This window comes from Lagopus muta, chromosome 5 (genome assembly GCF_023343835.1).
Source record: "Lagopus muta isolate bLagMut1 chromosome 5, bLagMut1 primary, whole genome shotgun sequence".
Taxonomy (NCBI): domain Eukaryota; kingdom Metazoa; phylum Chordata; class Aves; order Galliformes; family Phasianidae; genus Lagopus; species Lagopus muta.
This window is the reverse complement of record NC_064437.1, coordinates 55,160,213-55,171,201: the sequence shown is the minus strand read 5'-3', so window position 1 is coordinate 55,171,201 and position 10,989 is coordinate 55,160,213. Positions and strand designations below refer to the sequence as shown.

Here is a 10,989-nt window from a genome sequence, read left to right as displayed (position 1 = left end):
AATTCCCTAAATGTTTTGAAAACTGCTTGACATTCACAACAAGGCACTAAGAAGGATTTACTCTGTCCTTGAAGTAGGCATGTAACTCCTCTTAATGTGAGAGCTCAGAGTGATGTAAATCCAGACTAACTTCATTAACATCAGCAGGCCTGCACATGTAAAACTAATGTAATGCAATGAAGAAACCAGCCTTTTTACATTGACCAAGTGAAAAATCCCAACCTCAAAAACAAATATTTTGTGTCCTGTCTCCACCTACACAACTATGTGAAAATTAAAATTGAGCCCTACAAATAACAAGGTATCTTAAGTGCAGGACCAGGCCATTTTTTATATCTAGAAGGGTACATTTAGGTCTTCTGCTCACACATTAGACCCTCACATGTGCTAGTCTCATGAAACAGTTTGCAGTGAGCAGTTGTTACCTTTTTCATGGCCCAAAATAAACCTCTCCCTGCAGGCTCATACAGAAACATCAGCAGCCTTATTTAATTAATGTTCTGGGGTCAAGAGGAAAATGTATAGATAAACATACTTAAAAGCATCGAAAGCTTAGTGGCAGCCATCCAGCAGCTCTTTCTTCATCTTCACTTGCTATATCAGGGAAAAAAAGCAAAGAAAAAAAAATAAAAAAAAAAAAAGCAGTCCATAAAGCTTCGAAAAGTGATCTGTCTCTGGGTCTTGGACTCCTGTCAGTTGTCAGTCCTGTAACACAGCACTATGATATATGATAGGAGACCAGCACTCAGATGATGTATTACAATAATATGTCAGCAGTGCAATGGCGCTTTGATAGTGCTTAATAACCAGAGTACTTCACTGGGGCCAAGGGAAAAAGAAAGATCTGGGCAGAAACCAAATCCAGATAAGGACTGCATTACAGCATTGAAATGCGCACCAGCATTCAGCAGGAGGCACCTGAAGCACTAGGCTCTTTTGGATTAATTCTCTGAGGTGTAAGAACTTGCATTTCCTACTGCACCAAAATCTGGACTGAATGTGTCCAAAGGAAAGAGGTTCCTCTCCTACCCTGGCAAGGATAAGAACTCTCCTGTCAAGCAGGAGAACCGAGTGTACACCTCTTCAGGCTAATTACAGAAAGAGGAAAATGTTTATTAGACATCTCTCAGGTTTCTACCTTTCAGCCCAATGCTCCTGAGTCTGAAGACAGAGCTTCAGCTGGTACAGGCACGTACCCTCCCTTCATTTCTGTCCTCCCCTACAGCCTGTGGGTGAGGAAAGAGCCAGCTCTGACTGTGTCTCACTGCACTTGTGCAGTCCATCATCAACACTGATGTAACATGGTTTATTCAGTCATGGACACAAGGGGGATGTGTTCTCAGCCAGGCCCTCTAGGTGTTCCCATTATACAAGCAATGAAAGGCTCTCCCTGTCAAAGGAACACAAAAGTATCAATAGACAGCAAGCCCAAACCAACTACACTGCTCAGTATCAGCATAACAAGCTGGGGAAAATGCACTTGACAGTACATTTCTATCCCATACTACAGCTGTCTCATCTCTCATTTGTCAGCCATTGTTCGTATAGGTGCTGTTGAGCAACGCAGTGAGGATGGAACAAGACAGTGGTGAGTTGCCTCCATGTGTAATTAGGCTGGTCTTTTCCTGTGCAACACTGTATCCCTCATGGAGAGATATTTGGTGCAAATGTATGGCTACCATAGCATAGTAAACAATGCTTAAACTGCCTTTAACAAAGAGAATAAGTCTAATGTGCAGAGAAATTGAGCTGGATTCAGGCAAAGGCAGTTCTCAGATTAGGAGAGCTGCTATTTAAGTGCTTGCATTTGACTTCTCAACTTCATTTAGTTGGATTTCTGCATATAGTTGATTACTGAGTCTTAAGGGTAGCTTGTTATACTACCGTAACTTCAATATTTGTGCTTATCTGTTCAGGATCTATATTTCAGGACTTCATGAACAGAATTATACTGGCAGTGGTGTAAAGAGGGCCAAAAACAAAGCTTTCAAAAGCTGGAAATTCTTTCTGTGATGCTGGAGGTCTCTCATACACCACTCTCAGACACGGCCACCCTATTTCTTGGTTGCATGACCTTTTCAGCTTAATAACTGAACGAAAAATAAATGAAAAATAGAAACTACTAATTGCTCATTATAAAATGGAGAATAAACACATCAGTTGTGTTCATGTGTAATATACACATAAAACATTTGCTGCATCAGGCCAGAGAAAAAAAGCTTGGCCCATTAGTTTCACTTTCATAAGTGACAAGTAGTAAGACACCTGGGAAAGACTGTGATTGCAGGAAGGAAACAGTGGTGGAGAGATGCTTCCCAACTAACTCACACACCAGACATCTGCAGTTTAGGAGGGGTCGTGTGGTGATTGTAGAGAGATGGCTGATGCATATCCAGAGACACATTAGCATGCACTCTCTTCTCCTTTTTTAATAGCCTCTTGTGCCAAGGAGTGAAGGTAGCTTTTCTTTTTTTTTTTTTTCCTTAGCATGGGCACTCTGCAGTGTTTTCCAGACTAAAGTCTTCTTGATGACAGTTTGGAATTTACAGAGCCTTGGCTGCATAAGCAAAACACAGATAAGTCTCCATTCCTGTTTACTTTCCACACTCCAAAGAGGATCAGATCAGCCTGTGGGATGGGAATGCAAGGAGATAATTATTTTTGGAAGATAACAGGAAGAAGAAAAGACAGGTAGTTGTTTTACTTTAAAATCAGCTGCTTTATAACGCTTCTCTGCTTGCCCTCCAAGACCCTAAATAACATATTCATAACATAACTATGGCAAGGAAAATCCAGCAAAGACAGAGGAGACTTTGCCAAAAGGAAATTTGAGAACAAGACTGAAAGAGCAGACAGAGGTAACTCTGATGTACAAAAATACATTTATTTTCAACAATTTCAAAACCACTGCCTTTTTTTTTTTACAGTAAAAATATTCAAATGGAACAATAAAACCAAGAACAGTATATATATATGTATAGATATGACTCATGCATTTGTATTACTGTGTTTAATACAAGTATTGCAATTGTCTGCCTCATTTAATCCTTTAAAACCATGGTTGTGGTTTGGATTTAATGCACTGTCCAACATAATCAGAAGGGACGTGAGGATTCTGGTTTGCTTTTTCAGACCAGCACAAGATAGAATGTGTGTGAGAACTGACTGGAGGGATAGGGAGGGGAACAGGACACCTTTTCACATCCTTGAAACCAAGTCTTAATCCAGAAGAAAATGCATGTTCTCCTGCACATGCTCTTACTGATGGCAGTAAAACCATAACTGAAAACCTCTGCAATTCCAGTCTCTCTAGCTTCATTTTCAAATCTTCTGTGTTTATTGTTGGGGTTCTCAAGCACAGGTTAAACCACATTGTTCATCTACTATGTATTTCTAATATTCACAGAGTCAAAAGCTGCAGCTAGTCTTACGCGTTAGTCATATATTAAAGTCAATACAGCAGAATCCATTGCAAACAGAAGGCTGGCAGTGATAGAAGGCACTGACCCAATCTTTTCCTCTCTCTTTCTTTTCTTCTTCACACACAACTAGACTGTGGGAGCAATTTATGTTATACTCATGTTACTGCCTTTTTCCCTCCTCCCTCACGTAAATAATCATCTACAGCTTCAAGGATTTTGATTACATTTCCTCCAATATAAACTTGCAGGGGAAAAAAAAACAAATGATGTTTTCAGGCTGTTACTTTACATCTATACACAAGTAAAACTGGACAATACCCCAGCCTGTGCCAAACATTCCAGGTCAGTACCTTCCAAAAAAGTAAACAGCTGGTTGCACAAGCCAAATCTTAGAGGTCCCATGGATTGCTGCAGCCTCAGGTACACCACAGTGACACAGTAGTTAGCTTTTTAGCACCCTACAGGAGCAGTTTTCTGTTATGAACACAAGGTTTTTCCAGCTGCCATCATGTTCTTGCAGGCATGATCCCATGCATATCCTAGCGTGAGCTCTTTCTAGACATACATGGAGCCCTCTCTGGTCCAAGTAGCAGTGTGACAAACTACTCTGACAGGTGGTGATAACCACTAAGTGAAGATGAAGTTTGAGCCAAATCAAGAACTAGGCAAGTTTTTTTGTCATTCAATTTTGGCTCCCTGTTTTTTATTTATTTGCTTTGGAGCAGCTTTAGGATAATCTTTGATTAAAACTAGTTCTCTGGACAGTGGTTTCTCTAAAAATTGTGTGTATCATTTAGAAAGTTCTCAACCTGCATTGAGATTAAATTTCTTTTTAAGAAGTGAAAATATTTCAATTTTTTCCAAGGTAACTTCCAATTTTTCCTCCTTGATTCCTCCCATCTGATGAGTTATTTTAACACACTCTCCATTGCATCTTCAAGAGTGTAGGTGGAGAAATTGGAGGAGAAAAAAAATTGTGAAAAGAAATTGTGAAAACTATAATCCCAAATCTTTCTTTTTGAATGAACGTAAGTTCATTTCTGTGAATAACTTAGAAAATTTGAAACAACACTGAACATTTTCATTCTGTTTCCTGGTTTAGAAATTATATTGAAAACAATTTCTCATTTAGTCCTCTGCAGCAGCTCACAAAAGCAGTCCCTCAAATCCTAATGATCAACAAAGACTGAGATCAGCCCACAGTTTAGCTCAAGGCCCACAGGACCATTGTTTATGTACATCCCTCCCATCTATGTCTAAATGGGAAGCTATGGCCTTGCACTAACAGTGTTATTACCAGATTGGGCCATTACTGTAAACTCCTTTGGTGTTTCAGAAGAACAGAGACAGTAGCAACAGTTTATGCACATGTGATGGATGGAAACTTAAATTTAAATAGAAAAACACAACCATCGCTCTCCAGCTTATGTTGGAACCAGAGCAGAAAAGTGAGGGAGCAGAGAGAAAAGAATTCTTTTTAAACCAAGTGAAAAGGTTCACAAACCTTATTGAAATAAGGGAGCAGAAGAATTGAAAATATTTAGCTTTACTATTTCACACAAAAAATAGTTTGCTACATTTTGATTTTAAAATTTTAAACTTGCAATACCTCCCTATTTTTTCAGCAGAACTATGCTTAATCACTGTTTTTCCTTTCTCCGCTTTCAAGAGACATCAGCATTAGAATCCTGAAAAGACTTTCCAGCCCCTTAACAGAATGGACATGTGGAGCTGAGGCTGGTTTGTAGCCAGTATGTTACAATGCAGAGAGGTAGCAAGAAAGGCCTAAATCCTACCCATCTTCCCATTTCAGTCCACATAAACTGTCCTGTAATCAGATTGTCACCTGACCTAATTTCTGTCCTCTCTTACAACTGCAAACACTGGAACACCTTCCCAAACATGCCTCCAATCTTCCTTCCACTCCCATTAGGTTTTATAATTCAACACTCCACAGAATAAGGTCCACTTTTAGTACTGCCAACTCATGAGAAGTGGATAAAAGCTACTCACCACTAAGTCTATCACCTGCATCAAAACTCCATCATTCCTTGGGGCTATCCTCAACTCAGGTTGAGAGATGGATTCTTTAGGAGCTTTTTTTGCTTTTTTCTTCATGAGCCTCCCTGCACTGATCAAAAATGATCAACCAATCCAGCATGCAAAAATTACCCCAATAGCATTTCCATCCAGAACTGGATGCAGCCATTCTGCAGCACTCACAAGAAAGAACCTTTCCTAGTTCAGTTTTGTAGATCTGACTATGCATCCTGTTCTCCGAAGAGCAGCCTCTAAATGCATGCATCATGTTCAGCTAAAATCTCTTGCACATCCTGAAAAGCATTTACTTTACCTTAACTCATTTACTTCAGCTTAACTCCTAAGCACACAATATCACACAAATAAAGGTACTGCAACCAGATCCACTGTTCAGCTGGGGTATACAAGGAAGTGTAAACACACTGACATTTGTGCACACTGAGATTGTGGTTATTTTCTGTTTGTTTTCCTCATCTTCCCTAGCTGATGTCATCAAGAGCCTTCTCAGAAGTGAACAACAGAGATAGAGGTGAGTAGATGATGAACATCATTAAAGTATTCATGACAGACTCATGGTCTGTCCTGATAAAACCTTTTCCTGCTCCATCATAAGAAATGATAAAATATCTAAAAAAAGAAAAAAAAAAAAGAAAAAGACTTGTAGGTATACACAGAGAAATAAACGGTGCTGATTGAAATATGACAGACAACTGGAACACACTTGGAATCAAAGTGTGATTCAAGTGCTCACCACAGTCCCTGGTTGGCTGGAGTGTGTGTGCGTGCATGTGTGTGTGATTCAGGTTTTGTTTTAAACATATCTTCCTTTACTAAACATTAAATTATTTCCTAAGAAATAAAAAGCTATGTACATTGTAATTATCTACAGTAGGCCTTCGGCATCCTTGCTATTCACATGCATGGCATTTGAGCTGCATTCATAAACGCAAGCATTTTCCCTCATTGCTTGTGGTGCTGTCCCCTCCAGCCAATCCACAGTCCAAGGAAAACTAATGTGCACGCTCTGAATTTATTTTTCCCCTTTCTCAGCAGTCAACAATGCCAGAGGGTGACTGAAATTAAAAGCAATTACAAAAAGGCAAGATCCTGCAAAAAGCTGAGACATGCACATCACTGGAATGTGAGGGCTGTTGGCAGGTTGCAGAGTCTGGTCCAAAAGCCCAGCCTAAGCCTTCTGGCAGGATGAAGCAGATGATTCATGACTCACAAAAAGATCAGAAAAGGGACCATTTACCTACACTTACCTTGCCTAAGGTAGCATATCTTCCTACTGTATTCGAATACTTAATTCCTATTCTGTATTTAAGAGGAATCAGGCATTCAAATTCCATTGCACACTTCTCTTATTCTTTGCTTTTTATTTCTGATCTGATGGAAATTTCCTAAGTATGAAGAAACCTGCTTTTTATGAATGCAGCCCTGGTAAACAGAAAAAGCCCACCCCCATCCCCTCCCAAATGATAATAATGACATATAACTCTCTTTTTTCATAATAATAATAATAACAATAATAATTACAAATAAAAAGTCAGAAATTTTGTAGACCAAGAGGATTCTCAGTATTAAACACTAGTGCAGTTGGGGATTTCCTTTGTGCTTTCACTGTTGGCAATAGTTGAGATGCTTCCTGTGGAGGAGAAAATGGAGAAGACAGTCAGCGCAGCAGCTTCAACAGTTGGGTCTATATTGCTTCTCACTCCTTAGGATGTAAGTGTAGAGACAGAAAAGGTGCTTAAAAGTAACACATTCTGCATTGCACTTGCAGTAAGCACAGAGTATGTAGAAAATCTGTTATTACAGTTCTGTTGGCTACCAGTAAACTTGTTAAGCTATTAGTGACATATTCATTTGTAAAGACAGCACATCAACAGTGTAAGCTTGGCTTAGTTAATTTTTCTGAGGCTTTACTGAATTTGGGAGCCCTCCACAGGAGTGAAAGGGTCATGAACAGATCAAAGCGTGACTCGCAGCCATTACTAACTCCTATAAATCTACTACTATTTCCAGTTTCCTGCTCTAGTCATATAACAACAGGATAAAGGACGAAAAACTGTAGGAAAAACTCCGTTACTATGTTGATAGAATTTTTCCCTATTGCAGTGTCTCAGCATCTGCTTGTACATGGGATCACAGTCACTGCCTTGCTTAACACCCACATCCTCACCTAATATACAGTGAAAAAAGCCTCAGCCAAGGGCTGTGTCTCACCCATCACTCGTGTGTCCAGCTCTTTGTCCATCAGCTCTTCAGGATCTGTGAACTCACTCAGAGTGATTTTGGGTGCATTTTCACTTTGGCTGACAGAACCAATCATCTCCTGCTCCTTGTCATGCTGAACTTGGGCATAGATATTAATCCAAGGGATTTTCCTGCACAGAAAGGAAAATAGGTTCTATTTTGCCAAGGTACATCACTGGTACGTCACTGATTAATCAGACCAATTAAACTCAGACCAATCTCAAAAACACAGCAGTGGAAGTGATGCAGAATATCATCTTTCAGATGATGATGGCACCACAGTGACATTCAGCCCTAAGCATTCCATTAGCATCCACTAATAACTATATCAACCTAAAGCTACCCCAAAGTCTCAGGCCACTGCCTTCATAGCCTGTGCCCAGAGGCTTCTCCAGCAGTAAACCTGATATTCTGGTGCTGCCCTGTTCTGATGTGCACAGTGGATACTGCACACCTAGCTCAGACAGCAGCAGTCAACTAAGTATAATCAGTCGCAATTGCCAACTCCCTGAGTATTTATTATATGATCAGTGGTGCATTGGAAACCAAAAGTAAAAATCAATTGAAGCACTACTATTAACTGAGAAAAAAATTGCTACGTTTGTTTCTATTGACAGGCCCACAGTGACACAGTAGAAAATGCCACATCAGAAAGAGTTATAAAGAATTGATCCTGCCTGAGAGAAAGAAAAGGACTTGTACCTCATAAAACCTACCTAAAGTCTATTTCTTACCATTTCAATGCAAAACGTGGTTTGTCATGCTAAGGACAGTGACAGTTTGCAGGGACTTATTTTCTGTTGCTACTTGGGGAACTGAGAAAGTGAAAGCACTATTTCTTCTTCCCAACTCCAGGAGAAGTTAATTTGGATTATTGGAATAATATCCTTGAAAATCAGATAGACAGACAGACAGATAGTCAGGTAGGCCCCCAAGCATAGTTCCTGGGAGAATATTTAAAAGAGAACTGACAAGTAACATCTTAAGTGTCTGAGTGGTCACTAGGATTATTTGTGTGCAGTGGACCATGGAAAGGTGACCGATTGCTTTTTCTACCTGCTGAGCCCATAGGTTGGTGGACTTAATAATAAGGAGGCTGTGTGCAAACCAGCAAAGCACTGATTCTATAAATCTGTGAAATTAAAAATTCATGCAGACCCATGCTCCTCCCAGAACATTTTCCTGTTAAGAGCAGTTCTGTATTCAGGCCAGGACCACTGTTAATCAGAAAAGTACATACTGCTAATGGACCTCTGAATCACTAAGAGCTAGAGAAAAGCTTTTGTTTTCATCTCCTTTTAACTTCCCATTCATAACTGTTTCATGCTCTCACTGAGCTCAAGTATTTGCTTTGTGTTAAAAAAATCAAGCTGAGGACACACTGGGTATCTAACTTTTAATTTTTGACAGTTCCACATGCTTAGGACAAATCAGATTAAGAACTGGTAAGTTGAAGAGCTTTGGACTAAGCAAAACTCATACTTTTAGCCATCTATTCTCTCCTCCTCCCTCCCCATTCGATTTCTAATGCATTACATTCTCAGACATTCTGTTTTAAAAGGACAGGGTCTTTTCTGCCCTGGAGCACAGCACGAGGCTGATGGATGCTACACTCCAGGTTTCACAAAGGCTCAGGATGCTCAGCTAGTATAAGAGTTTGTTTTATGAGATATAGAAGCATAACATGATGTGGACTCTGGCAGTCAAAATATGCAGATCCTTCTTCTTGACTTACCCCTGATCACAGATCCAAAGATCCAAAGCACAAACCTAAGACACAACCTTACCAAGATGAAAAGGAAAACACACCTTACTCTGGCCCATAGAAAAGGTAACAGAGGGAACAAAGTAGTTGAAATTCGGACAGGAAAAGATGTAATTTCCCAATTTGAAAGTTTGCAACCTATTCATGTCCAGATATTTATTTTTGTTTCTAATACAATATTTTGTCACTAGGCAGGATGTGAGCACTTAGACCATTTAACGCAGTAAGTAGAGTACTGAATACGAAGTTATTGATAAAAAGCTCCATCTGCATAAGATATAATCTTCTAAGGTAGCCCCTCAGCTAACAGGCTGTTCTTATCCCATATTTTGCTTGATAGCTTGCAGCAGCAGAGCATCATAGGCCAGCATGTGTCCTGCCTACTGTCAAAGCAAAGGGTGTATTTTAACATCTGGCAAAGTAAATCTCAGCACAGATTCCAAAAGATACTTTGCTGCATAACACAAACTTTTCTGGCATTAAATCTCCCTCCGTTAATATAATGACACCCGTTTCTTTGCTCTTGCCATTCACCTTGCAAGATACAAATGAGATCCTACTGCACTAAAGCAGTTGGCAAGACGGATGTAGACTGTATGAAGACATCAGTCATGTTTTTTGACTAGGTGAGCACACAGGCATTTTCTGGTCTACGGTTCAAACAAATCTGCTGAAGCAGGGAACAGCCTGACTTCTGAGCTCTTTGTGAGTTTTCAGATCACTGATGTGGAAGAACAGGAGGTGGATTTTTTTTGTATTTAAGAACTATGGAGCTGTACTTGTCTAAGTCTTAGGCCAGTACAACTCATTCTACACCTGCAACCCAAGCACTGCTCTGCCTAAATTTCCTGTAAACCACCCAGCATCTCCTCCTCCTATCCACCACAGTTTTTCAACTTACCTCTTGAACTTGTAGATTAAAAAAACAGCCAAGCCCACAAACACCACAGACAACAACATCAGCATCGCCGAACTGCTGTGACCTGTGCTGGAATCAACAAGGGGTGCTGCAGGAGGAAAGGCAAAGCATTACATTTGCAAGACATTAGCAAACACATCACTAACAGAGAATTGAGCTCACCTCTGTCACATCTGCTTTATTATCACCACTGCATGGTGCATGCTGTTTCCATCAAGGCCAATGAGTATAAAATTAATTGACTCTCATATCCTTTGAAAACCACATTCCTTTTTCAAGGCAATGCAGTCTAACATCTCCTAGTGAAAAGGCAAAGCCATGCTCAGCTGAATGGTCAATCCTGTGTTAACGCTGAGCTATTTCTTTTTAGGTTTGTCCATGGACAGAAGTAGAAATGAAATTTATGAAGTTTGACTTAACAGACATCTATTCTCCTTCAGAGAAGTAATCTCAGAGTGGTTCCCATCTTCCAATTACTTGTCTGCCTCACATGTGAAAGAGTCCTGGTCTTTTGAGAAGCCCCAAGGCTCCTCCTTCTAACAAGACCTAATTGTTACCTTTTAATTCAGTCATTTTTTGTATCA

General features: G+C 39.9%; 1 protein-coding gene across 6 annotated transcripts in view; it reads right to left on the bottom strand.

Annotated features, from left to right (window-relative positions):
* Positions 1 to 2,770: 2,770 nt before the first annotated feature.
* Positions 2,771 to 10,989, bottom strand: part of SORCS3 (sortilin related VPS10 domain containing receptor 3) — a 271,002-nt gene continuing 262,783 nt past the window's right edge. For 5 of the 6 annotated variants that reach the window (XM_048945769.1, XM_048945768.1, XM_048945767.1 and 2 more), the window contains 3 exons: positions 10,388 to 10,493; positions 7,692 to 7,852; positions 2,773 to 7,110 (listed from right to left, as the gene is read on the bottom strand). In XM_048945769.1, coding sequence (XP_048801726.1) covers positions 7,046 to 7,110; positions 7,692 to 7,852; positions 10,388 to 10,493 — 332 coding nt within the window. In that variant the 3' untranslated portion in view covers positions 2,773 to 7,045. Of the gene's footprint in view, positions 7,111 to 7,691; positions 7,853 to 10,387; positions 10,494 to 10,989 lie in introns of all 6 variants that reach the window. The other variant, XM_048945765.1, reaches the window with a different exon arrangement.